The following is a 27,430-nucleotide window of genomic DNA, read 5'->3' as shown; positions in this document are numbered from 1 at the left end:
TGGCGAGACTGAGAGCTAGCAAAAGCAGACAGATGAGAGGACTCCTGCACTGCGCGCAGAAGCTACCCCTGCACGCGCTCCTGGGTGCACCCCGCACGGAGTCCAGCCACACAAAGGAAGTGAAAAAGGAGCTGCACCCAGCGCCCGGGAATGGCATTCAGGTTGAGCTGGTTGTTCGTTCTCGTGGGGAACATGCTAATGACACGTTACCGAAGAGCGACCTGCCTGGGCAGCTCGGGGAGGAGGGAGGGCAGCAGGCTCTATGCAAGGCTTTCGGAGACCTGCATCCCCAGGGACCTGCACCCCAGGGACCTGCACCCCAGAGACCTGCACCCCAGAGACTTGAACCCCAGAGATCTGCACCCCCAGAGACCTGTACCCAGAGCCCACCAACCCCGGAGACCTGCACCCCACAGGCTTGAACCCCAGAGACCTGCACCCCCAGAGACCTATACCCAGAACCCACCAACCCCGGAGACCTGCACCCTGGAGACCTGCACCCCCAGAGACCTACACCCTGGAGACCAGCACTCCAGAGACCTGCATCCCAGAGGCTTGAACCCCAGAGACCTGCAACCCCAGAGCCCTGTACCCAGAGCCCACCAACCCCGGAGACCTGCACCCTGGAGACCTGCACCCCTAGAGACCTACACCCCGGAGACCAGCACTCCAGAGACCAGCACCTTCTGCTGAGCCAACATCAGAGTCACATACATGCACTTATGTTCTAGAATGGATGTGCATCCCTCAAATTCATATGTTAAATCCTACCCGCCCCCGCCCCCAATGTGATCAGGAGTGAGGTCTTTGGGGGGCGGCTGGGTCACGAGGGTGGAGCCCTCATGAATGGGATTAGGGCTCTTATAAAGGAGACCCCACAGCCCTGGCCAGTTTTCTCCATGCTTAGAGCGCCAGCCCCTGGTTAGAAAGGTCTCGGGTTCAATTCCCCGTCAAGGACACGTACCTGGGTTGCAGGCTTGATCCCCGGCCCCAGTTGGGGCACCTGCGGGAGGCAGCCAATCGATGTGTCTTTCTCAAGTCGATGTTTCTCTCTCCTCCTCCTCCCTCCCTTCCATTCTGTCTAAAAATCAATGAAAAAAAATATCCTCTAGTAAGGATTAAAAAAAAAAAATAGACCCCACAAGAGTTTGCTCCCCCTCTCTCTGTTCCCCACCATGTGAGGACAGGGCAACAAGTTGGCCCTCTGCTATCCAGGAAACGGTCCTTGACCTTGGACTTCCAAAGTCCACAAGTGAGAGATACATGTCTGTTGTTGAAGCGCCCAACCTATGCCATTAGCTACACCAGTGGTCGGCAAACTCATTAGTCAACAGAGCCAAATAGCAACCGTACAACGATTGAAATTTCTTTGGAGAGCCCAATTTTTTAAACTTAAACTTCTTCTAACGCCACTTCTTCAAAATACACTCGCCCAGGCCGTGGTATTTTGTGGAAGAGCCACACTCAAGGGGCCAAAGAGCCGCGTGTGGCTCGCGAGCCGCAGTTTGCCGACCACTGAGCTACACAGTGTGTTCCCTAATAACAGAGGATGAGCGCCTTCGAGGGAGCTTCTCTGCGCCTGGTTCGACTCTGCAGGGTCCATGGCACCGAACAACACAAACAGATCCGTATCCAGTGACATAATAAACTGACGCCGCCCGAGACTGGCCACTGAGCCTGCCGTTCCTCCGATTTCGTGCTCATTGAAACGCAGGGGCCAGCAAACAAACGCCCTTCGAAAGTCCGTGTGCTGGACCTGAAGGTCTGGCGGGGACTCGCTTACAGCCCCTCTCTGCTCCCACGTCCCTCCTTCCAATTTCGCATCACGCCGTCATGACTGCGGAACCAGACCCCACCACGGATTCAATTAGCTTTATCTGTCCATTAAGGGCAATTGGAAGTAACTCAATTTTTCCATAAAACAATGACCATCTAACAATATTAAGTGGTTTGCCCCACTGGTATAGCTCTGGTTGAGCATCGACCTATGAACCAAGAGATCGGGATCCCCAGCTCCAGTTGGGGTGTGTGTTGGAGGCAACCAATTAATGTGTCTCTCTCATAATGATGCTTCTCTCTCTATGTCTCTCCCTCTCCCCTCTGTCTAAAAATCAATGGGAGCCCTAACCGGTTTGGCTCAGTGGATAGAGCGTTGGCCTGCGGACTGAAGGGTCCCAGGTTCGATTCCGGTCAAGGGCATATCCCTTGGTTGTGGGCACATCCCCAGTAGGGGGCATGCAGGAGGCAGCTGATCGATGTTTCTCTCTCATCGATGTTTCTAACTCTCTCTCCCTCTCCCTTCCTCTCTGTAAAAAATCAATAAAATATATTTTTAAAAAATAAAAATCAATGGGAAAATATCCTAAGGTGAGGATTAACAACAACGAAAAGGACTTTTGAAGTCGATTCACTTCATCCTTCCACAGTGGTCTCCTTGGATGGTGAGGTCGATTTTTCTTTTTCTTTTTCTTTTTAATTGTTGACACTATTGCAGATGTCCCCCATTTCTACCCCCCTGTGCCCATGGGCTACGCATGTATGTTCTTTAGCTAATCCCTTCCCCTTCTTTATCCGGCCACCCCCCCCCACCCCCCGCCCGACATCTGTCATTCTGTTCCATGCAGCCAGGCCTCTGGTTGTATTTGTTCCTCAGCTTGTTTTGTTCATTAGCTCCCACATATGTGATACTTGTCTTTCTCTGACTGGCTTATTTCACCGAGCAGAATACTGTAGTCAAACCTCGTTTCTCGAACATCTCCCATCTCGAACAATTTGGTTCGCAGGAAAAAATGTCTGGGTTGTGGACCAAAACTTCAGTTTTACAAGCCTCTCCGGTGCTGCCTTCGCATGACACAAAGCATCGCTCGGGCAACAAACAGAGGAGAGAACGCTTTCGTTGCTGGCAAAATAGATGATTAGCACCATTTTAAAAACATAAAGGGGCCATCAAGAGCGCTAATGTTGCTAAGAGTGTGAAAGTGCTCACAAAATAGCAATCACGGGCGATTGAAGAGGTGGAAACACTGTTGATGATTTGGATAAATGAAAAGCAGTAGAGGTGCCAAAACCGGTGTGGCTCAGTGGATAGAGCGTCGGCCTGCGGACTGAAGGGTCCCGGGTTCGATTCCGGTCAAGGGCACGTACATTGGTTGCGGGCACATCCCCAGTGGGAGGTGTGCAGGAGGCAGCTGATCGATGTTTCTCTCCCATCGATGTTTCTAGCTCTCTATCTCTCTCCCTTCCTCTCTGTAAAATATCAATAAAATATATTTAAAAAAGAAAAGAAAAGCAGTAGAGGTGACAGCATTTTGGAGGCAGTGATATGTGAAAAACTCCTATAAGGCCAGCAGGGGGTGGTTCGATAAATGTAAGTATTTATTTATAAATTAGACAGTACATTAGACGTGTACTGTATCTAAGGACGGTTAAAACAGGGAATCATTTGGGGGTCTGGTACAGATTAATTCAATTTACATTCTTTCGAAGCAGGGGAGGGATGATTTGGTTTGCGAACAAATCGCTTCTTGAACAGCCTTTCGGGACAAATTAAGTTCGAGAAACAAGGTTTCACCGTATTCCCCAGGTCCCTTCATGCTCTCTCAAAGGGTAAGATTTCCTTCTTTTTCACAGCTGCATAGTATTCCATTGAGTAAGGTAGTGAGGTCAGTTTTTAATATCTTCATTCTACTTTCCAGAACTCCACTTATTGTAATACAAATGTCTTAATTAGTAAACCAAATTTTTAAAAATACGTTTTCACTGATTTTTAGAGAGATGAAGGGAGAGGGAGAGAGAGATAGAAACATCAATGAGAGAGAAACATCCATCAGCTGCCTCCCGTGCGATCCCTGCTGGGGATCGAGCCACAACCCAGGCATGTGCCATGGCCAGGAATCGAACTGGTGACCTCTTGGTCCATGGGTTGATGCTCAACTGCTGAGCCACACCAGCCGGGCAACACAGATTTTTTTTAAAAAAGGAAATGTTGCCCTAGCTGGTGTGGCTCAGTGGATAGAGCGTCGGCCTGCGGACTGAAGGGCCCGGTTCTATTCCAGTCAAGGGCACATACCCCGTTTGCGGGCTCGACCCCCCAGTGTGGGGTGTACAGGAGGCAGCCATCAATATCTCTCTCTCATCATGGATGTTTCTATCTCTCTCTCCCTCTCCCTTCCTCTCTGAAATCAATAAAAATATATATTTTTTAAAATGTTAGAACAGCACATCATCTCCATAAATTAGGCAAAAAATCGCTGGCTTCAGGTGTCTTCACTTTATCACAATTGCATGTGACTCCACATTCTGAAAATCACACATCTTGCCTGATTATTGCTCCTCAGCCGAACCATACTTGGAAATGGATTATTTACCCAACAGGCTTCGGATATTTATTGTACATGAAAATGTACTTTAGATACTTTCTACTACATAAAATGTCTATGACACACATATCTGTGTGATGTGTATGTGTACACAATTGCGCATGCATACATACGCACGCGTGTGTGTGTAGAAATGTTAAATATCTTATGAGAATTTCTAGTTATTCCATCTTTAATGGCCTCCAAGCCTGGTGAAGGGCCCACTGGCTAGATTTTTACAAACAAAATCATTAGATAAGAAGTGTCGTGTAGCCCTAACCGGTTTGGCTCAGTGGATAGAGCGTCGGCCTGCGGAATGAAGGGTCCCGGGTTCGATTCCGGCCAAGGGCATGTACCTGGGTTGCGGGCACATCCCCAGTAGGGGGCGTGCAGGAGGCAGCTGATCGATGTCTCTCTCTCATCGATGTCTCTAACTCTCTATCCCTCTCTCTTCCTCTCTATAAAAAATCAATAAAATATATTTTTTAAAAAAATGAAGTGTCATGTAAGTGATACCCAAGAGAACGTACTGTATGAGACGTCAGCCCAGAGCTCCGTGGCAGGGTTACTGTCAAGGGCACGGCCGCTGCCCCCCCACACGCTGCAGGCAGAAAAGGACTTTGCTGACAGGAGCTCGTGTCATTTGTAAATGGATCTCGGAGACATTCTGTGTGTCTCACATACATTTATGTCTTTGTTCACCTGAATGTTGACGGCAAATAAATCCAACAGCATAGCCCATGGGCCTGACGTGTGATTTCTAAGGGGAATTCAAGTCCTGGTTTCTCTCCCCGGGAATCAAAAATTATTACCTCTGGCCCTGCTGGTGGGGCTCAGTGGTTGAGCGTTGACCTATGAACCAGGAGGTCACGGTTCGATTCCCGGTCAGGGCACATGCCCGGGTTGCGGGCTGGATCCCTATGGTGGGCTGTGCAGGAGGCAGCCGATCCATGATTCTCTCTCGTCATGGATGTTTCTGTCTCTCTCTCCCTCTCCCTTCCTCTCTGAAATCAACAAAAATGTATTTTAAAAAAGAAAAAGAAAAAAAAAAAAGAAGCGGAGGGCTTGGGACCCCGAGTCCCATCTTTCAGCCCGCGAGGGGTCTGTGCCGCAGCCCCCGGGGTTCCTTCTCACGCGTTGGCGCACTGCGGGGTGAGCGCTCATGAGCGCAGGCTCAGGCTCGGCATCTGGGGCTGCGTTCAGGCCACGCGCCCGCGGCACCTGCCGGCCCCGCAGGCAGCAGCCGAGAAGCCAGCCGCAGGGCCCGCGGGGAGAACCCACTCACCGAGGCCAGTGTACTTAGGGGCGGTGAACCCGGGACCCGGCCTGGGAGGCCGGAGACACGTGTGGAAAGGCTGTGTGAACTCTGAGGAACTGACACAAAGGACTCTGCAAATATTTCTCACCAGCGGAAAACTAAATAACTGCAGCATCCGCTCAGACATCCAGGGACGGCAACAAGCCTCCCAGAAATGGCCCGACTGCCCACCACTGCAGGCAAGTCAGCTGCAAAACGCAAGCATCCATGGCCAGTGGCCGGGAAGGATGGGCTACGGTGGACACAATTGGCCAGCTTGGTTCCTCCCCCCCCGCCCCCCCCCCCCCCCGCATCTCCTATGGTAATGCACAGAGGAGGTAAAGAGGCAAGCAAATGCATTCTAAAGGCCACATTCCATACCGGCTTCTCCCAAATTCAGAGCTGGGCCCTGGGGAGCGGGTGGTCCTCGCCGCACAAGCGCAGTGAGCGCACTGGCCAGGGCCCTCCGTCACTCCGGCTGCGCAGCAGGGGCCTAGGCAGCCCACGTGGTTGACACCAACACGTATGCCTATCACTCCCTAAATACCGCTGCTGCCTGTGTGTTGTTCATGCACAGCCCTGCAGATGGTTTTCCTTAAGGGGTCTGTGTCTGTGTGTGAGAGGGAGAGGGAGAGGTAAGAGAGAAAGTGTATAAATGGGAGATACCGATTAAACTATCCACAATAAAAATATATCTTTAAAAGAGAGAGAGAGAGTAAAATTTTTCCACTGCGCATGACGAAAGCGTAGAGCTGGCCCTCTCCCTACCACCCAGGAAACACTGCTCTACAACGCAAACGTAAAGAAATGAGAACATGCCCTCAAAGATCCTGCCTGGCAAAGAAAAGAAATGTGCTGACCTTTCAGGAAGTCTGTACCAATCTTCTGTTATCTTATGTGTCCTGTGAGAATCTTACTTCTCACCCACTCACCCTGCCCCTCTGCCCAGTGTGTGAGGCAGCAGGCTGCTTAGTTCCAGATGCTGCGCCCGTCTTCAAGCTCCTTCTCCCTCCCCCCTTCCCCCCTCCCCCCGCTTCCCCTGCACGGTCAGTGCGCGTGCATCCCACAGCCCTCCACCGCGCAGGTCGGCGCATGCAGCCGCAGTGTGCCCGCGTGTGCGCACACAGGTCTCCGCCGCAGTTTCCCGAGACACAGCACCCTCCCCGCACACACACAAAAGCAGCTGGGAGCAGCGCAAAGACATTCCATCATTTAGAGACATGGCCAAAATTGGTAAGGATCTGTTTCTCTTATCAGGCTACAGAAGGCAACACACACACACACACACACACACACACACACACACACACGTGCGCGCGCGCACACGCACGCAACCACCCACAAGACAGTAAAGCCCGCAAAGAAATGCACACCTCCAAAGTGTCACCATCACTCCAAGGACAGCAAACCCGAGGACTGGAGAATGCTCAGCTCCCGGAGTCCATTTTCCCCGCGTACATTTCCCCGCAGTGAGCAGGGCGCGTGTGAGTTTACCCACAGAGCGTTTTTCCATGACTCAACATGCACACCTGATTTCATCACCTTTTTTTTTATTTTTTCATTTGGATGCGGCTGACTCACCATTTCCTTTCAGTATCCACATGCAATGCCTCGGTCATCCAAACGCTCATTTCTCACGGCTATGGAAAAGGAAGAGGCAAAGGGCAAGGAAGAGGGGTCCTCGCCCTGCTGGCGCCCGGAGCCGGCTCCGGGGTGACCCCTCCGCAGAGCCCGCATTAGCAAAGCCCCAGTCACACCCGCGCAGCTCGCTGGCAGCCCGAGCGCAGTGCGGGGCGGAGGCCCGCCTGCGAGCCCCGCACGCAGAGCCGCCTGCCAGCCGCAAAGCTGCCCGGAGCCGCCTGGATCTCCAGGCACAGGCGGCACCGGCGCGCGCCCGCACACACGCGTGCCGAGCGCGCGCCCCGGAATCTGCACCCGTGGTGCGGGATTTTACATCTTCAGGCGGAACAATAAGCAAGGGGACTGTGTGCAGATCTCCCGCACTGCTCCGCCAGCGACAAGCCGCTCCTACAGCCCGAGAACAAAAGAGGCACCGGGAGCCCCAGCCCCGCGCACCGCACAGGCGGCAGGGGACCCCCCGAAGGACACACGACTCTGACTCTTACCGGGGCCTCCGCCTGCTGCACCCGGCGCTGAGCTGCCTTCAGGGACCCGGCCCCCGACCCCCCGCAGCCCCCGGCCGCGCCGCCTGCAGCCCGGAGTCTGGAAGCCACGCTCCCCACGGCGGCCTGTCTGCTCCCCACGGCGGCCTGTCTGCTCCCCACGGCGGCCTGCCTGCGCCTGCTGCCTCGTGACGGACAAGTCCACGCAGGCTCGTCGCCTCGCACCTCCGTGACTCAGGCGCCCTTGCACTTCAGTTACTACACTGGCAACTCCTGACCCCGGGGGTTGTTCCCCAAGGCTCCTACGCTTCAACCCCAAAGCTTGGGTGGCATCCTTTTTATAATTTAAAAGAGGGAAACAGAAAAAAGCTGTATGGATTTTATTTTATTTTATATCTTTATTGTTGAAAGTAGTACATATGTCCTCCTTTTCCCACATTGATCCCCTCCAGCACGGCCCGCCCCCCTCAGGCCTTCACCACCCCAGTGTCTGTGTCCATGGGCCATGCATATTTGCATACAAGGTCTTTGATCTCCCCCCCACACACACCTTCTCTCTGAGAGAGATTTGCACTCTGCTCCATGCTTCTCTGTCTCTGGATCTGTTTTGCTCATAAGTTTATTTTGTTCATTAGATTTCCACGTATGAGTGAGATCCTGTGATGCTTGTCTTTCTCTGACGAACTTATTTCACTTAGCATGATACTCGCCAGGTCCCTCCATGACTGCATGAATTTTACATGCTTTCTCTATTAACGAAGCTAGATAATCACATAATGTGTGAGATACCCGGTTCGACTCCACAACCCCAATCAAGTCCGCTGGAACCATGAAGTTTAAAACATTCAAAAGTGGATTTGGGGGGGGGGGGAGGGGGGAGATCAACCAAAGGACTTGTATGCATGCATATAAGCATAACCAAAGGACACAGACAGCAGGGGGGCGGGGACATGTGCTGGGGGGCGGGGAGCAGCCAGGGAGAGGTCAATGGGGGGAAAAGGAGACATAGGTAATACCTTCAACAATAAAGAATTTAAAAAAATTTTTTTTTAAAGCGGATCCACAGCTGCGTGTATTCTCCGGGCTATTACGCACTCTTTAGGAATGGAATCCACCCTACAGCTAGCCAAGTGCTCCGGGAGTTTCACTGTGGCCCAGGCATTGAGGGAAGAAGACAAAGAGGTGGCAGGCTGACCCGGCTAGCCCATCTGTCACCTCACAATGATCTGTATGGAAAGTCCCCCCTCCCCCTCCCTCCCCTCCCCATGTGGCTGAGATCCCAGTGCCTCGCTCCTCCCCCAGGAAGTGCCCCTCCCCCCAGTCCCTAACAGCCCCTTCCCACGGAGGGCCCCCACCCTTCCCGGGTCTGCACTTAACCCTCAGGGTGCACTTTCTCTTTTCAGCCTGCTCTGTCAACCTCTTCTAAGCTCACAGCCATTACTTCTGACTCTTCCTCACATCACCAATAAGACGCGCTACTCAGTGGTGTCTCCCGCATGCCTGCTATCTTAGTAGGAGTCCTGCTTTTCTCAGTCCTACTTGATCTTCAGCCATGTGCAGATGCATTAATATTATACCCATTGAACAGTTACATAAGCCCGCAAGGAAGGCCAGGGACGTGAGTTATTAGCAAGCTTAGGCCTGATACGATGATGATTTCAACCTGTGTCCTTGATGCCAAGCCCACATTCTTTCTGCCGCCCTCCCTTCCCCCCTCCCTTCTATCCTTCCTTCCCGTCAGCATGTCCTCACTTTTTGGCTCAAGACACCCCAGGCTCCTGCCCTAAGACTCAGCTATTCCATGCCCAGCCGGCGTGGCTCAGTGGTTGAGCATCCACCTAAGAACCAGGAGGCCACGGTTTGATTCCCGGTCAAGGGCACATGCCCGGTTTGCAGGCTCATTCCCCGGTGTGGGGCATGCAAGAGGCAGCCGATCCATGATTCTCTCTCATCACTGATGTTTCTATCTCTCTCTCCCTCTCCTTTCCTCTCTGAAATCAATAAAAATATATATTTAAAATAATAATAATAATCTATACTAATAAAAGGGTAATATGCTAATTAGACCAGGAGACCTTCCGGGAATCCTTCCAGACAAAGCCAAAACCATGGTGGTGGGCTAAGGTAGAGGCGGCTAGGGACAATCAGGCCAGGAGGGGAGGGCAGTTGGGGGTGATCAGGCCTGCGGGGAGGGCAGTTGGGGGTGAGCAGGCCGGCGGGGAGGGCAGTTGGGGGTGAGCAGGTCAGCGGGGGGGGCAGTTGGGGACGAGCAGGCTGGCAGGGGGGGGCAGTTGGGGGTGAGCAGGCTGGTGGGGGGGCATTTGGGGGTGGTCAGACCAAGAGGGGAGGGTAGCTGGGGGTGATCAGGCCAGCGGGGGGAGGGGGGCAGTTGGGGGCGAGCAGGCCGGCAGGCAGAATCATTAGGGGCGATCAGGCAGGCAGGCAGGTGAGCGGTTAGGAGCCAGCGGTCCCGGATTGCGAGAGGGATGTCCTACTGCCAGCTTAGGGATCGGGCCTAAACCAGCAGTTGGACATCCCCTGAGGGGTCCCAGATTGGAGAGGGTGCAGGCCGGGCTGAGGGACACCCCCCGCCCCGCACGAATTTCGTGCACCAGGCCACTAGTAATAATAATAATAATAAAGACAGCCATTCCTCTAGGGAGCCCTGGCTGCTGCCGCTACGGAAGCATACGAGAATCCCAGCTCTGGGTGCTGGTGGCGCTCGAGGAATCCACTCTTAAAGGAGACCCTCACTGAGGTCTTTCTAAAGACAAACCACTTTTATGTTCCTTAGAGCGAGGCATGCTCACCAGGGCCTGTAAGACGCTCAAACCTTTTCATAGCTTGTGCTTTTCAGAGCTTAAGACTTTACATCGGAAACGCTTTTAATAAATCGCACACCAATCTGCCTTTAATTGGCACAGGACATCTGTGCCCGTGAACAATTCCACAAATAAAGGAACAAAACAAAATGAACACCCTAGCGCACACACATTCCCGGAGAACTCTTCCTCCCAGCCTCTCCAGCAGCCTCGGGGAAGCCTCGAACCTTCCCCAGGTCACTTTACCTGAACTGAGCGCCATGCCCGCCCTCGGGTTCCCAGGGGCCCCCCCCACCCCGCACCCTCATCTCACAGCATCCTGCGCTCTCCTTCACCTTCACGCCCTGAGAAGCACGGCCCCTCGGGCGGACGATACAAACTCCCTAAGCCAGCCGTGGGCAAACTACGGCCCGCGGGCCGGATCCGGCCCGTTCGGCTGTTCTATCCGGCCCGCGGAGCCGAAAGAGTGGAGGGTTCTCTTGCTCTCCCCTCCGCTCCTTTACTTTGAATTTATATTAGTTCACACAAACATTCCATCCATGCTTTTGTTCCGGCCCTCCGGTCCAGTTTAAGAACCCATTGTGGCCCTCGAGTCAAAAAGTTTGCCCACCCCTGCAGCCAAAGGAGACAAGTCACATCCAGATCACAAGAGAAGTGGATTTCCAATTGCAAGAGAATCATGAAAGAAGCCTCTTTGAAAATGTCTGCACAGACTGCCATTCCAGCGCCGCAGACCACACCTACCCCCGGACCAAACCCCAGGGCGGCAAACCGGCTCGCTCAGGTGTCACTGCGCACAGCCTGCTGGGTGGACAGGCGATGGCTGCATCCGTGCTCCCACCACACCGCCCGGTCCACAGAGCAGGGACAGTGCTCCCCAAAGGCGACATAGGGGCCGTCCTCGCTTGTCAGCCTCTGAGCTAGAGCTGCGTTTCTCAGAAGACTTGACTGAGGCATAATTACCGCCTGAGTGATGCACACTCTCATTTTGAATAAAATAAAATATTTTTTAAAAAATAGTCCTGGCCCCTGTGGCTCAGTTGGTTGAGTGGCATGCTGTGCACCGAAAAGTCACCGGTTCGATTCCCAGTCAGGATACATGCCTGGGTTGTGAGTTCGGTCCCCGGTCAGGGTGCATAGGGTGTTTCCCTCTCACAGTGATCTCTCTCTCTCTCTCTCTCTCGCTCTCTCTCTCTCTCATCAATAAAAACACATTTTTAAAAAAGTAAAATAAATAAATAAGCAAACAAACAAAAAACCTTTTCCTTGTGGATTCCCAGTATGGACTGAGATTTTTTTTTAATTGACATCAAGTTTACACGCACTTATCCATGAGGTATATGTTCCAAGACCCCCGGTGGATTCCTGAGACCCGCATAGGACCAACGCTTATATATACCATGACCTCTTGGTTCATGGGTTGATGCTCAACCACTGAGCCACACCGGCCGGGCATAAAACATGGTAAACTGACTTAAAACATAGCATAGAGAGGAAAGCGTGGCTGGAAGAATCGAGAGATGATGGGCGCCGGGGTCCCAGGTGGATTCCTGGGGAAAGGCATGATGAAGAGTGAGTTCCTTTATGGGCAATGTCAACCCGGATCGCCCCACAGGGCGGGCGCTGGGAAGAGAGCAGTCAGCCGAGAGGAGAAGAGAGGGTGCAGGAGCAGAGTGGCGGTCGCATCCGAGCGGGCTGTGCGGTCCCTCCACCCAGAGAGCGGCATCGGAGCGGGCTGTGCGGTCCCTCCACCCAGAGAGCGGCATCCGAGCGGGCTGTGCGGTCCCTCCACCCAGAGAGCGGCATCCAAGCGGGCTGTGCGATCCCTCCACCCAGAGAGCGGCCTGGGCCCCGCCTCGTTGCGGGCTGCCAGGGAGCGCTGGTGCAGTCAGTAGGCTGGGCGCCGGGAAGGGTGCAGCTCTCCACAGGCCTGAGGAGTCCCCTGCACCGGAAGTCAGGTGACCGCAGCCCTCCTGCCCACACATGTTAGAACCCCATCAGAAGGCACGCTGGCCCGGCCGCAGTGGCTCAGCGGTTGAGCATCGACCTATGAACCAGGAGGTCAAGGTTGGATTCCCGGTCAGGGCACATGCCTGGGTTGCTGGCTCGATCCCCAGTGTGGGGCGTGCAGGAGGCAGCTGATCCATGATTCTCTCTCATCATTGATGTTCCTCTCTCTCTCTCTCCCCCTCTCCCTTCCACTCTGAAATCAATTTAAAAAAATTATTTAAAAAAAAGAATCAACCAATGAATGCATGGATAAGTGGGACAACAAATTGATCTCTCTCTCTCTCTCTCTCTCTCTCAAATCAATCAACCACTAAAATAAAATTTAAAAGAACACAGACTCCGGAACCCCACAAAAATAGTCTCAGGTTGCATGAGCAAACAATAATTCTTACCTTGCCGCTCTTTTGTCATCCCAACCAAGTACAACAAAAACCACGTTTCATTGTCTGGCGCTGCGCATCCGATCTGCGGTTTACTCTTCATTCCGACACGTCTACGTTACCTTAAGCCGCCGTGCAACGCGGGGCGCCTGGAATCTCTGCGGCAGGGGCTCTGTGTTCGGTCAGACCGGCCCTTGCCTGAATTCTCACTGCTTTCACTCCGCAGCGCGATGTTCCCGGGCACTCCCTCTTGCCAACACTTCAGAAACCGAACTCTCGCCGAGAAAAGTTGGAAACGACGCCTCAACATTCCTAGCCTAGAATCTCGCGCTCTAGCAGCACCCACAGTCCTGAAAATTGCCGGGTTTATAGCCCCAAAGCAGAAACTTCTGGAACTAATTTCTTCTGAGTGGTTAGGCAGTCTGCTCAAAGACACCCATGACAAATGCAGCCCAGGGCCCCTCCCCCTTCACTGGACCCTTCCACCACGTCAGAGCCCTGGCAACACACGCAGTGTGTACATCACACACGCAGTGTGTACATCACAGCTGATCCTGAAGACGCCTCACAGCACAGCAGCTTCAAAACACAAACCCTCGCCCGGTCGGTGTGGCTCAGTGGTTGAGCGTCAACCTCTGAACCAGGAGGTCACGGTTCGATTCCCGGTCAGGGCACATGCCCGGGTTGGGGGCTCCATCCCCAGCGTGGGGTGTGTAGGAGGCAGCCGATCAATGATTCTCTCTCATCACTGATGTTTCTCTCTCTCTCTCCCTCTCCTTTCTTCTCTGAAATCAATAAAAATATTTATTTATTTATTTATTTATTTATTTATTTATTTTTAATATATTTTATTGATATTTTACAGAGAGGAAGGGAGAGGGATAGAGAGCTAGAAACATCGATGAGAGAGAAACATCAATCAGCTGCCTCCTGCACACCCCCCACTGGGGATGTGCCCGCCACCAAGGTACATGCCCTTGACCGGAATCGAACCCGGGACCCTCCAGTCCGCAGGCCGACGCTCTATCCACTGAGCCAAACCTGTTTCAGCAAAAAATATATATTTTTTTAAATTAAAACAAGCCCTAGCTGATTTGGCTCAGTGGAAAGAGCATTGGCCTGTGCAGTGAAGGGTCCTGGGTTCAATTCCAGTCAAGGGCACAGGCCTGGGTTGCAGGCTCGATCCCCAGGAGGGGCCGTGCGGGAAGCAGCCGATCCATGATTCTTCCACATCTGATGTTTCTCTCTCTCTCCTTTCCTCTCTGAAATCAATAAAAATATTTTAAAAATTAAAATTAAAACACATCCAATCTGGAGAGGCGCGCCCTGCTCCTTCCTGACTGACAACCCTCCGAGGCAACTGACTGGGAGCCTCTGCCCAGCACCCCAGCTGTGCGCCCGCTTATTAAAGCCCCTCCATGCCGAAACCGGTTTGGCTCAGTGGATAGAGCGTCGGCCTGCGGACTGAGGGGTCCCGGGTTCGATTCCGGTCAAGGGCATGTACCTTGGTTGCGGGCACATCCCCAGTAGGGGGTGTGCAGGAGGCAGCCGATCGATGTCTCTCTCTCATCGATGTTTCTAACTCTCTATCCCTCTCCCTTCCTCTCTGTAAAAAATCAATAAAATATATTAAAAAAAAAAAAGCCCCTCTAGCCAGCTGCCGGAGAAAGCATTTCATTGGGGCTCAGCCCACGGGCTTTCCCCTTCTATTAACATAAAGCACCTCCCTGTACGGAAAACACAGCAGCCGTTTTAAGAACCAAAAACACCACAATGGCATTAGAGGGCATCACTGCCTTGGCGCTCTCCCGGCAGCATGCGAACCCACGGGGGAGGGGCCCGCACCGGGGACACTGGATCGCCCTGTTAGCAGCCGCTTCAGGTTTGGCCAAACCCAGACGCCGACCCTATTTACCCAGGCGTTCATCACCATAAAGAAACCCACCCCCAGAAGCCTTCTTAGTCACCCCTCCCCAAGTTTACCTACCTCGGGGCGGGACCCCCGTCCTCAACCGGGGCTGTGGAGGGATGTTCTCTGTGCTCGCCAGGGTCCTCTGCCTGTCGCCTCGGCTCGATGGGCGCCTCCTGCCACGGGCAGCACAGAGACCGAGTCATCGGCCGCCTTCACCCAGACATCCATTATTACCAGCCTCACTGTGGGGGCGCCCTGCGAGCCTGCGGGCTGGTCCCCACGCCGGCCGTGGGCTGCACCAAAACCCCATCAGACCGCCCTGGCCGCTTTGGCTCAGTGGATAGAGCATCGGCCTGCGGACTGAAGGGTCCCAGGTTCGATTCCGGTCAAGGGCACATGCCCTGGTTGTGGACTCAATCCCCAGTGGGGGGGGCGTGCAGGAAGCAGCCAATCAGTGATTCTCTCTCATCATTGATGTTTCTATCTCTCCCTTTCCCTTCCTCTCTGAAATCAATAAAAATATATTTTAAAAAAACACACATCAGACCCACGTCCACCACAGTCCTGGGCAGGAAGCAGAACTCCTACACGAGGGCTGTAACGCCGCGGGCACACTGGCCAAAAACCCCCAACCGGCTGGTCCTGACTCACTGGGGCGAAGCCTGGAGCCCAGGACTCGCCAGCCTGTGGGATCCTTGTCTCCTGACTGAGCGAGCAGGGACTCCTCACGGGTCACGCTGCGCGGGCCGCAGGCCAGGGCACCTCCAGGGCAGAAACACACGCTCCTGAAGTCCCCGGCCTTCCAGAACCCAGACTCTCCACACACACAGCCTGAATGTTGTGCGATATCCTACTGCAGTTCTCTTTTTTTAAAATATATTTTTATTGATTTCAGAGAAGCAGGAAGAGGGAGAGAGATAGAAACAGCCATGATGACAGAGAACCATCGATTGGCTGCCTCCTGCACGTCCCCTATTGGGGATCGAGCCCACAACCTGGGCATGTGCCCTGACCCAGAATTGAACCGTGACCTCTTGGTTCATAGGTTGACGCTCAACCACTGAGCCACACCGGCCAGGCTTTACTGCTGGTTCTTTTTTTTTTTATTTTTTTTTTACTGCTGGTTCTTTTAAAAAGGAACTGCACCTGGTGCTGCAGGAAATCTGTTCCTGGACAAATACAAGTGCAGGTTTAAGAGGCAGGAAAAGTAGAGAGAGAGGGAGAGAAACTATTGGTGTCAAAGTATGGACACAGATAGGCAGCTTGCTAGAAACTTGACCTCAACTCTGACCATCAAAACTCTTACCTTAAAAAAAAAGTGCAATAATGTCATGATGCAGTGCCTTTTTAAAAAAATGTTTTTATTGATTTCATAGAAAGAGGAATGGAGAGAGAGAGAGAGAGAGAGAGAGAGAGAGAGAGAGAGAGGTGAGAGAGAAACAGATTGGTTGCCTCCTGTGTGCACCCCAACCGGGGACTGAACCCACAGCTTGGGCATGGGCCCCGATCAGGAATCGAACCAGCGATCTTTTTGGTGCACAGGACGATACTCACCCAGCTGAGCCTCACTGATCAGGGCTGCATGGCTTTTTAATTACATTTGCCTGAGAGCCATCTTTAAGAATATTTGGGGGGAAAAATACTAAAAAGAACAGATACTAAAAATATTAAATGGTAAAATGCCATCCGTGTTTGAAACCCTCTCTTCATTTCAGAGGACAACTTGCCATCTTCTACAGTTTCCCCCAAGTTCTCTGCTCGGAACCAAGGCAGAGACAAGCTACTGAGAGAAGGGGAGACAGCTGCAGCCAGAGAGGGGCTGGGAACCCCCGCTGTGGGTGAATCACGACACCTAAAAGCGCCGTGAACGAGCCGAGGTCGCCCCAGATCCCTTTCACACAAATGGATGCTCAAACAGCACCATAAATGCTGCAATGTAGTGGATGCAAGTCATGCTGGTGCTGGCCCGTTATATTTGGGGGGTGCCCTATAGGTCCCTTAGACAGTGGTCAAGCCCGGCCGGCATGGCTCAGTGGTTGAGCATCGACCTATCAACCAGGAGGTCACAGTTTGATTCCCGGTCAGGGCACATGCCCGGGTTACGGGTTCGATTCCCAGTGGGGAGCATGCAGGAGGCGACCGATAGATGATTCTCTCTCATCACTGACGTTTTTCTCTCTCCCCCTCTCCCTTCCTCTCTGAATAAAATTTAAAAAAATAAAAAATAAAAGACAGCGGTGGGGGTGACCATGAGCTTGCCCGAGTGTACGCTCACCTGTTTGTAAAGGTCTGTGGAGGGCGATGACCGTGACCTCTCGTGAACATACTGCAGCCTCTCCTGCTGGTCCAGGCCCACGTCCAGGATGTCGTCGGCCGAGTGGTACCTCCCCGAGCCCCTGGCTTCCGGGCCCTTGCTCTGTTTCCTCCATGAGGCCTGATACTCTGCAAAGGTCCCGAGCCTCTGTGGCGGTTCCGATTTCCCCGTCCTTCCCGCTTTCCTGGGACCGTCGGCGTTTTCTCCAAAGGAGGTGGTGCGGGCCCTGTCCTGGGGCGGGGGCTCGGCGCCCTGGTCCCCGAGGCGCGCGGCCCGCAGCCTGTCCGGCTTCTCCTTCGGGACCCCAGGGAGCGCCTGCCTCGAATTGGGCCTCTGCGGAACCAGCCTGCTGGTCTCCTCAAAAAACTTCCACCTGTCGGCGAACGTCCCCACGGTGTCCTCGGGGTGCGGGCGGGGGCGGTGAGTCCCCGAGAGCCCCACCTCGTTCATCTTCTCCGGCTCCGAGTACGACTTCAGTTTCTGCTCCACCGTGAACCGTTTCCGGCCCCCGATGCGGGCCACGTGGGACGGGCCCCCTCCGGATGAGGGTGGCCTGGCCGGGCCCACCCCCTGGGGGGCGGCATCGAGATCTGGGCGGTGGTCCCCGGCCCTGGGTTCCCGGGACCCGGCATAATGGTCCGCTGGGCTGGGGTCCAAGTCGCGGCGCTTAAATGACGTGGCCCGCAGGACGCGGGCCTGGGCCTCCTTCAGGTGGTCCTTGTAGGTGCCCAGCAGTGGAGGTCCCGGGGCCGGCGCCCCCAGCGCCCCCCGCCAGCTGCCGGCCTCCCCGCCGGCCTCCCTGCCGGCCTCGGCGGGCGCGGCCAGAGCCATGGAGCTCTTGCTCTTCTGCAGCCGGGCGCGCCGCAGCTGGATCTCGTTGCGGAGGGTGGTGGAGAAGCGGTCGCTCCTCCGGGTGGCTTTGCCCACCTGGGCATCGAAGGGCGCTGGCCTCTCCCTGCCGCCCTCCAGGCCGTCCTCGGGCCGGGGCCCCTCCCGGGTCAGCGAGTGCAGCAGGGGCGTCCCGTGGGCAGAGATCTTGCCGCTCTCCCCGTCGGCCCACTGGCAGCCGCCGGCCACTCTCTGCGCGCCGGCTCTGTCGCCGTGGCGGGCTCTCTGCGGCTCCTCCAATCCTCTGTCCCCTGGGTCGCCCCGCTCCCCCTCATGGGCGTCCAGGGCCTCTGGGTGCTGAGGGGGGTGACAGCGTGGCTTCTGGCCTGCCGCGTGTGTGGCAGGACAAGCATGGGGCCCCAGAGGCGAGCCGCAACGCCAGCTGCCATCCCGGGGCTGAGACGCCTGTGCGCCTCCCTGGGGGCCCTGTCTGGCGGCCACGGAGTGGTGGTGGCTCTGCCCAGCGCTGTCCCCCTTCCGGTCGGCAGCACTGGGCTGCCTGGCCTGGGTGGGGCTGGCATCCTGGAAGCTGCGGGCGGGGGGCTCCTGCGGGGCCCCAGCGAGGGTGCCACGCGGCTGCCCCCTGGGCACCACGGCGGCCCTGGGGCCCTCGTGGAGGAAGGGACTCTCGTCGCTACACTGGCGCGGGTGCTGGCATGCGTAGGCAGACGGCGGGAAACGCACGTCGGTGCTGGACAGAGAGGCGTGGAGCCGGCTGGGGGCGCCGTGGCTGGACGGCCACCCGCAGTCCGGGGGGGGCGCCTGCAGCACAGCCCGAGCTCTCCGGCCGCCTCCGCTCACCGGGGCGTGCCAGCTTCCGCTGCGGATCGGCGGGCTCTGCCCTCCAGTCGCCCTGGGACTGAGCCCGGCTCAGGCCCGGAAAGTGCTGCGCCGTGGCCGCCTCGGGGAATGGAGGGCCCTGGGCCTTCTCGTGGCTCTTGGTGGCGGCGAAGCTGTCACTGCGCAGAGGGGGCGGCGGGGGCGGGGGGGAAGGAGGTGCCCTCTTCTTATCGGGAACGTGCCAGATGGGCCCAAAACTGGACCTCCCCGACGTGGCCAGCTTGGGCTCGGGCGCGTCCTCTGGCCGGGGGCTCCTGCTGCTGTCCCGGGGGCCCCTGGGGGGGAAGCACCCGGGCCTCTCCTCTAGGCCCTGGGGGTCCTGCCGGCCGCCTGGCCGCGACACCTCCCACAGGCCCACTTTGTAGAGGATGTTGTCCGTGGACGAGGCATCGGCCTTGGGCAGGGTGTGGTCCGGCGTGCTGGAGCTGGTGCAGAACGAGCCGTACGCCGAGTCCCGCTTGCTGGGGCCGCCCAGGTGGTCGATGCTGCCGCTGGACTTGGCGGCCGAGAGGCGGCGGGAGGGGGAGGGCTGGGAGGGCTGGTCCAGGCTGTCTACGCTGCCCAGAGAGCTGAAGTGGTCCGAGGTGCGCTGCAGGCTCGTCGGCTCCCACGCACCCGACAGGTCCTGGGAGGAGGCGCTGGGAAGCAAGAAGCAGAGGGAGAGCTTGCGTTAAAATCGAGTCACTGCAGACCCGGCCGGTGTGGCTCAGTGGTTGAGCGTCAACCTATGAACCAGGAGGTCACGGTTCGATTCCCGGTCAGGGCACATGCCCGGGTTGTGGGCTTGATCCCCACAGTGTGGGGCGTGCAGGAGGCAGCCGATCATGATTCTCTCTCATCTTTGATGCTTCTCTCTCTCTCTCTTTCTCTCTTCCTCTCTGAACTCAATTAAAAAAATATAAATAAATAAAAAGAACTGAGTTATTGCAAAGGGCCAGGACACGGCAGGCATGGTGCCGGGCGACAGTCACTCTTCCTGGGATGGGAAGGACTGAGTCCTACAGACACTGGTGCCACTGGTCCGTCCCTCATCGCGCACCCACAGGCCACAGCAGTGCCGGTGTGCACATGCTCCCCCCGCCCCCGCCCGCCCCGTCAAGCAGTAGGTAGGCACAGTGGGTCACTGAAGCCCATGACCCAGAAACCATTCTCAGATTTGTTAATGGTTTTGGGGTGGGGGGATGGGGATAGGATCAGAAGAATAATAGTGCGCCGGGCCTACGAGGCTCAGCAGTTGAGCACTGACCCAGGAACCAAGAGGTCTTGGTTCAATTCCCAGGCAGGGCACATGCCCAGGTTGTGGGCTTGATCCCCAGGAAGGGGCATGCTGGGGCCGCCCAGGTGGTCGATGCTGCCGCTGGACTTGGCGGCCGAGAGGCGGCGGGAGGGGGAGGGCTGGGAGGGCTGGTCCAGGCCTCCCAGCCCTCCCAATGATTCTCTCTCATCATTGATGTCTCTCTCTCTCTCTCCCTTTCCCCTCCTCTCTCTGAAATCAATAAAAATGTATTTTTAAAAAAGAATAATATAAGACCATGAAAATGACACGAAGTGCAAGTCCAGGTGGGAAGGGTCACAGCCACTTGTTGACACGGTCTGTGGCTGCTTCCAGCTGGACGTGAATGGCCACAACAGCCCTGGATGCGGAGTCTGAAACAGCCGCCCTCTGACCTCCACTGGACACACTGTGGACCCCCGTTTAAACAGGCACCCCCTGACCTGTACAGAACACACCCCGGACCCCTGGTTTAGCGTATGAAGTGATTTTATTATTGATTTTGAACAGAAAAGCAATCAAAGGAGAATAGTTTTAAAATTAAAAGGGAAAGTTCAGAACATTCCTTTCCCAACCCCAGCTATTAAAGTAAGAATAGCACAGCCCAGGCCCGTGTTGTTCAGTGCTTAGGTCCTTGGCCTGCACACCGAAGGGTCGTGGGTTCGATTCCTGGTCAAAGGCACATACCTGGGTTGCAGGTTCGATCCCCAACCCCGGTCAGGGCACATGCAGGAGGCAACCAATCAATGTGTCTCTCTCACATTGATGTCTCTCTCTCTCTCTCTCAAAAATCAATTGAAAAAGTATCCTCGGATGAGGATTAACAAAAAAATTTTTTGTTTGAAAGGAGTGATAGCACAGTGTCACCTCGCTGCCCACGGAGCACCTGCTGGATGAGACAACTCGGGTGACAGGCTTTATCGGCGCCACCGACGGCCGCTGTGTTCAGGTACCTGATCAAACCGTGCAGGCCTCACTGGAACGGCACCTGAGCGGCCAGAGTACAGGTTCTGAACGAGGATGGGGTCTAAGCAGGAAACGCAACATCAGGTGCGTTACACGCAGGGAGCTACGTGGTCACCTCAGGAATCAATCCTCCTGTGAGGCCTAACCGTGCGGGCCTGGCCACTCTCCCCCGGGGAACTGTCCACGCATGTCAGACGCTCTCAGTAAAGCTCAACAGAGCAGGTTCCCGCTGCAACATTAAAACAATCAAAACCCGCCGAAACCGGTTTGGCTCAGTGGATAGAGCGTCGGCCTGTGGACTGAAGGGTCCCAGGTTCGATTCCGGTCAAGGGCATGTACCTTGGTTGCGGGCACATCCCCAGTGGGAGGTGTGCAGGAGGCAGCTGATCGATGTTTCTCTCTCATCGATGTTTCTAGCTCTCTATCCCTCTCCCTTCCTCTCTGTAAAATATCAATAAAATATATTTTAAAAAAAAACCACAATCAAAACCCAAAACAGACAAACAACCACCACAAAAACCAGCCAACACACACACACCTGTGGCTGCTTTAGGTTTGGGGAGAACCAGGATGAGAAAGGGACCCGCGTGAGCAGCAGAAGGACACACGGGGAATGGCTACGTCACCGGGGGGAGGGAGGACGGCGTCGCCCACCCCTTCCTTGAGGACACCAGGCGGCCTCTCAGAGATGGAGTCCGTTCCCGCCCACCCCCCGCCAGCACTCCTGAGGTGACTTTCCCATGAGAACCTAAGGCCCAGGAGATGTCAATAACATGTAAGCATTATTCCCACGCGGATGTGGGCAGCACGCCTGCTTCTTCCATGAAGAAACCGCCACACGGGCCTCATGGAGCGCCTATGACAGCCAGTCAGCTCAATAATGACATAAAAGGCCCACTTGTCAGCTGTGTGGTAAGACTTCCATGAAAATCTGTGGTTTTTCAAAAATACCCTGGGCTCCCACTACCACCATCTCTTATCACAGTGAAGAGCTGGAGAGCTAATACACATTGGACACGACTGCCTTCACTTCACATGAGGACTGTGCAATTCCACAGCAGACCAGTACTATCAGCCAAAGGTTGATTTTGACATGGTTACATTAGCCCCAAACACATACAAACACGCATACACACACATGCATACACCCACATATGCACAAATGTACACATAGACATGTGTGCAGATGTGCAGACACACTTAATGTGTGCACACATGGATATGCAGATATGCATGCACACACATGCATAAACTAATGTTCACACAGACACACGTGTGTACAGATATGCATGCAAACTTACCTGTGTGTGCACCCATGTGCATATATGCACATATATCCTATCTCATAAAAGGGTAATATGCAAATTAACCATCACTCCGTCACAAAGATGGCGGCACCCATAGCCACAAGATGGCAGCGCCCAGTCCTCTCAGCCCTGCCCAAGTCCCCCAGTCCCCGGGGGGGCGGGGGGGGCGGCCACTGAGAGCGGGCAGCGTGAGCGGCCTGGCGGAATGCTTGCTTCATCGCCACAGCGACGAGGCAAGCATTCCGCACCCGGCCGCGGATGGGCCCCTGGGCCGCGGATGGGCCCCTGGGCCGCGGAGAGCCTCTGGGCAGCGGGCGTGGAGCGGCCAGGCCCCACAGAGAGCTACTGGCACACAGATTCGTGTGCAGGGCTACAAGTATATATACACACACACACACATATATATATGTATATGTGTATATATATATACACATATATATGCGGACATGAATGCACTCACATGCATGCACACACATGCATAAACCACACACATAGATACACATCTGTGTGCAGATATGCATGCATGCACACAAAAATGCACATAGATACACATTCAAGCATGCATAGGTACACATACATGCACATGCACACACCCATGCACACACATAAAGCCCATACTATTTGCTATGACTGTCATCCTTCTAATAGGACACCGGAGAGGACAATGGCCACTAACCTGAGGTAACCAGTCAGTGCCCTGTGACCAGCAGGAGCCTCTCTAAGCCACCACCACCACGGTGTGTCACGTGCTCCCCTGGCGCTGGCCCTCCAGCGTGAAATGCAGGTTCCAGGCAGGCCAGGTCGACTAGCACTTCCCCTTCCACTGGCCCTCCACCGCCACCTCCCATCTCACACTCCGTGGGTGAGCACGGGTGGGCTCAAGGCTGGCAGCCGCCCTGGCATGTGGGCTGTGAAGCCCCTGGCTTCCCCACCTCCATGGCAGCTTCTGCAAAATACACCTGCCCGACCCGCGCAGCTGCGGCCTCAACCTGCGTGTAAACATCTCCAAAGAGGGGCGTGGCTGTGGGCACAGGGCGGCTCAGAACCACCGACCCGGCGGCCCAGTGGAATCGGCCCCGGGCTCTTGATTCAGCCGCTAAACACCATAAACCAGAAAGCAAATCGCCCGTCCTGGCCTTGGTGTCCTAGCTTTAGTTTTCAAATGTTGCACACGTGCCTGCACGGCGAACACGTTTAGAGAGTCCCACGGCAGTGGTGTGTCCACGCCTTTTCTCATCAGGAACACAAAACCATTCTAAACTCAAGGAAGGCGCCGTGCCGACGGGGCTGGGCGGCTGGGCGTGTTTGCAGAGTCACACCTCCCATCGTGCGGGCAGCGCGCCTACCTGGCGTGGTGTCGGCCGTGCCAAGGTGGGCAGGCGCCAGCGGAGGACAGCTGGCAGGTGGGCGTCTCGGGGTGGCTGTCGGAGAACTTGGTGGCGTGCCAGGAGTGGGGCCTCCAGCTCAGCTCGTTCCTCCTGAAAGAGAGTGCACACACGACTCAGGGACTGTGCACAGGGCATCGCCATGCCGAGGCGGCCAACAGGTCACAGCGACCTCTACTTGGTGCACAGCGCCACGTCCAGGTGCTGCCCGCTGTCCCCGGGCACAAGCGCACTTTTTAAATGTCTCTTGATGCCCGGCCGGTGTGGCTCAGTGGTTGAGCGTTGACCTATAAACCAGGAGGTCACAGTTCGATTCCCGATCAGGGCACATGCCCAGGTTGCGGGCTCAGTCCCCAGTGTGGGGCGTGCAGGAGGCAGCCAGTCCATGATTCTCTCATCATGGATGTTTCTCTCTCCCTCTCCCTCTCCCTTCTTCTCTGAAATCAATAAGGATACATTTAAAAAAACAAAGAATATTATGCAATAAAGAATACTAAAGGAAAAACCAGAAAACATGTACAACCTAAACCCCTTGACAACGCGGGTGGCAGAACATGGGCTGCATGGACTTTACGACAGCTGTCTATACAGGGGTCCTCAAACTTTTTTTTTTTATTATTGATATTTTACAGAGAGGAAGGGAGAGGGATAGAGAGCTAGAAACATCGATGAGAGAGAAACATCGATCAGCTGCCTCCTGCACACCCCCCACTGGGGATGTGCCTGCAACCAAGGTACATGCCCCTGACCGGAATCGAACCCGGGACCCTTCAGTCCGCAGGCCGACGCTCTATCCACTGAGCCAAACCGGTTTCGGCGGTCCTCAAACTTTTTAAACAGGGGCCAGTTCACTGTCCCTCAGACTGTTGGAGGGCCGGACTGTAGTTTAAAAAAAAACAACTATGAACAAATTCCTATGCGCACTGCGGGCCCGGGACAAGTCGGCTGCTAAGCAGGACAGGCAGCGGCGCCCGGAGGGCCGGATCAATGTCCTCGGCGGGCCGCCTGTGGCCCGCGGGCCGTAGTTTGAGGACGCCTGGTCTACGAACTAAAGCATACAACAGACCGATTCCTCGCGCCGCACAAGTAAAGGGGCCGTAAAACCAAGACCATACCTCATGGCATTTCTCAAGATCCTCATGAGGAAGGTCCTGGCCCTGTGGGTGTCAGTCTCAGATGGCTTTCTCTGGGCTACAATGTCCACAACTTCTTTCATCTCCAGACGTCACAGCTAGTTAATGAAGGAAACTGACTAGACCGATTGAAACAGAGGCAAAGAGAAATGGAAGGCTGGGGGGAGGGGGCGGGGCGCGGGGTGCCTTACACTCCGGGACATTACATTCCGGAATACATTACACCCTGGAATGCCTCAGGCATGGCTGGGGTTCCTGGGTGCCCCAGGGTGTCTGTCCTTCCTTTTAGAAAGGTAACACACAGATAAACAGCCCGGCCAGTGGTTGACAATGGAGCATCGACCTATGAACCTGGAGGTCATGGTTCGATTCCTGGTCAGGGCACATGCCCGGGGGCGTATAGGAGGCAGCAGATCCATGATTCTCTCTCGTCATGGATGTTTCTCTCTCTCTCCCTCTCCCCTCCTCTCTGAAATCAATAAAGATGTATAAAAAGAATAAACAAGTGAAACCCGGTAGAAAGGGTTACACTACAAGCTATGACCGAGGATGTCACGGGCACTGGGGACAGGGACATGTCCCTGGAACAGACATGACTTTGTCCAGGCCTGTGAACTTCCTGGGGCACAATGAACCTATTTGGGGTCAGAGAAGGTTCCAGCTGCTTGTCCGCAGGCACCTGCGGCCTGAAACGGGTGCATGTGTGACGGTAAGAGACAAGGCCGCTCAGCACCTTCGTGCCAGTCACTCAGTGACCGTCCGGTAAGGACACTGGGCGGGAAGCCTGGGCACAGAGCGCGCTGGTGCCACCTGGAGTTCTCAGTCCCTGTCCCTCAGGTCCGCCTCACACCCGCCCGTGCAGCAGGAGTGAACGCAAGAGCAGAAGTAAGATCTTTTTTATTTTATTGTTAAGCCTCTCCAGAGGATATTTTTCCACTGACTTTTACAGAGAGTCGAAGGGAGGGGGAGAGACAGAGAGAGAGAAACATCGATGTGGGAGAGACGCATCGATTGGTTGCCTCCTGCACACACCTCACCCAGGGCCAGGGATTGAGCCTGCAACCGACGTAACGTGCCCTGGACCGGAATGGAATCCGGGACCCTTCAGTCCTCGGTCCCACGCTCTATCCACTGAGCCACACCAGCCAGGGCCCAAATATCATCTTCAATGAGCACGAACATTCCTTTCATCGTCACTGAAAAGCTGTGGCCCTGACAATTCACACCAGCTTTCCTGGCTCCCCAGATAAAACTATTCATTACGATGAGGGTCCCGTGAAACCTTTCCCCCGAATTGCAAACCAAGATTCATCTAAATTCACTTCAACTTTTAAAACTACCTTTAAGTGGGTCAAATATATGGTGCCAGAAGGCAATGTGACTTTGAGTGGTAGGCGCAAAGACAATATACAGATGATGTACCATAGAATTGTATACTTAAAACCTATATAATTTTATTGGCCAATGTCACCCCCATAAATTTAATTTAAAAAAATAGTAATTTTCGCCTCGCCAGCGTGGCTCAGTGGATGAGCATGGACCCATGAACCAGAAGGTCACGGTTTGAGTCCCGGTCAGGGCACATGCCTGGGTTGCAGGCTCCATCCCCAGTAGGGGGCGTGCAGGAGGCAGCTGATCCATGATTCTCTCTCATCATTGATGTTTCTCTCTCTCTCTCTCTCTCTCTCTCTCTCTCTCTCCCCCTCTTCCTTTTTCCTTGAAGTCAATAAAAATATATTTTAAAAAACAATAATTTTATATACTAGGTAGTGTTGTGTTTTGTTTTGAAGGGACAGGGTTTATAAAACAAATATAAAAAATGCTAGGCTATCACTCATAGTTAAGATCCACAGATGTAAATACCAAAATTCATTTTTAAAGAGCCATTGAGTAAGTGCCTCAATGAAATAGTTCATTCATGTAAAAACCAGAACTCCCTCCTTCCCCTCAAAAAAAAGAAAGAAAGAAAGAGGGCTATATTATTTTTCTAACCTTTTCAAATGCAGCAAATGGGCACAGCCTCACAAAATAAACAAGGTCTGCATTTATCCCCATGAACTTGGCGGGTCTGACGGGATAGGACGGGCTGGCTGCGAGGCCAAGGTCGTCAGTGTGGGGGGCGGGGACTTGGCCCCAGGCGCGCCTGGTGGACACTGGGATGTGGGCATGCGTGGAACAAGGCCATAAGAAGCACCGCCCAGCAGGCCCCAAATGAACCCGCTCCGAGCTGGCTGCTGCCCTTGGGTCCTGCCAAGCCTCCGGGAGCCCAGGTCCTCAGCAGCCCTCCCGTCTGTCTGTGTGTCCCCCCGTCTCCTGCCAGACCGACCTCCTGCCCCTCCGCTCGCCAGCTCTGCCCCTCACTCCAGAACCTTCAGCGACCCTTCAGTGCCCTGGCTTCCGGCCCGGGGTTGTGAGCGCACTC

The 27,430-nt window shown here is 54.7% G+C and overlaps 1 protein-coding gene across 1 annotated transcript in view; it reads right to left on the bottom strand.

The window, feature by feature from the left end:
• Positions 1-27,430, bottom strand: part of SHROOM2 (shroom family member 2) — a 109,189-nt gene that overhangs the window by 16,735 nt on the left and 65,024 nt on the right. The window contains 4 exon segments of the mRNA XM_080653642.1: positions 14,978-15,075; positions 17,178-18,872; positions 18,874-19,582; positions 23,837-23,968. Of these exon segments, the coding sequence (XP_080509768.1) occupies positions 14,978-15,075; positions 17,178-18,872; positions 18,874-19,582; positions 23,837-23,968 (2,634 nt within the window).

This window comes from Plecotus auritus (assembly GCF_963455305.1).
Source record: "Plecotus auritus genome assembly, chromosome: X".
Classification (NCBI taxonomy): Eukaryota; Metazoa; Chordata; class Mammalia; order Chiroptera; family Vespertilionidae; genus Plecotus; species Plecotus auritus.
This window is presented reverse-complemented; position numbering and strand designations above follow the sequence as displayed.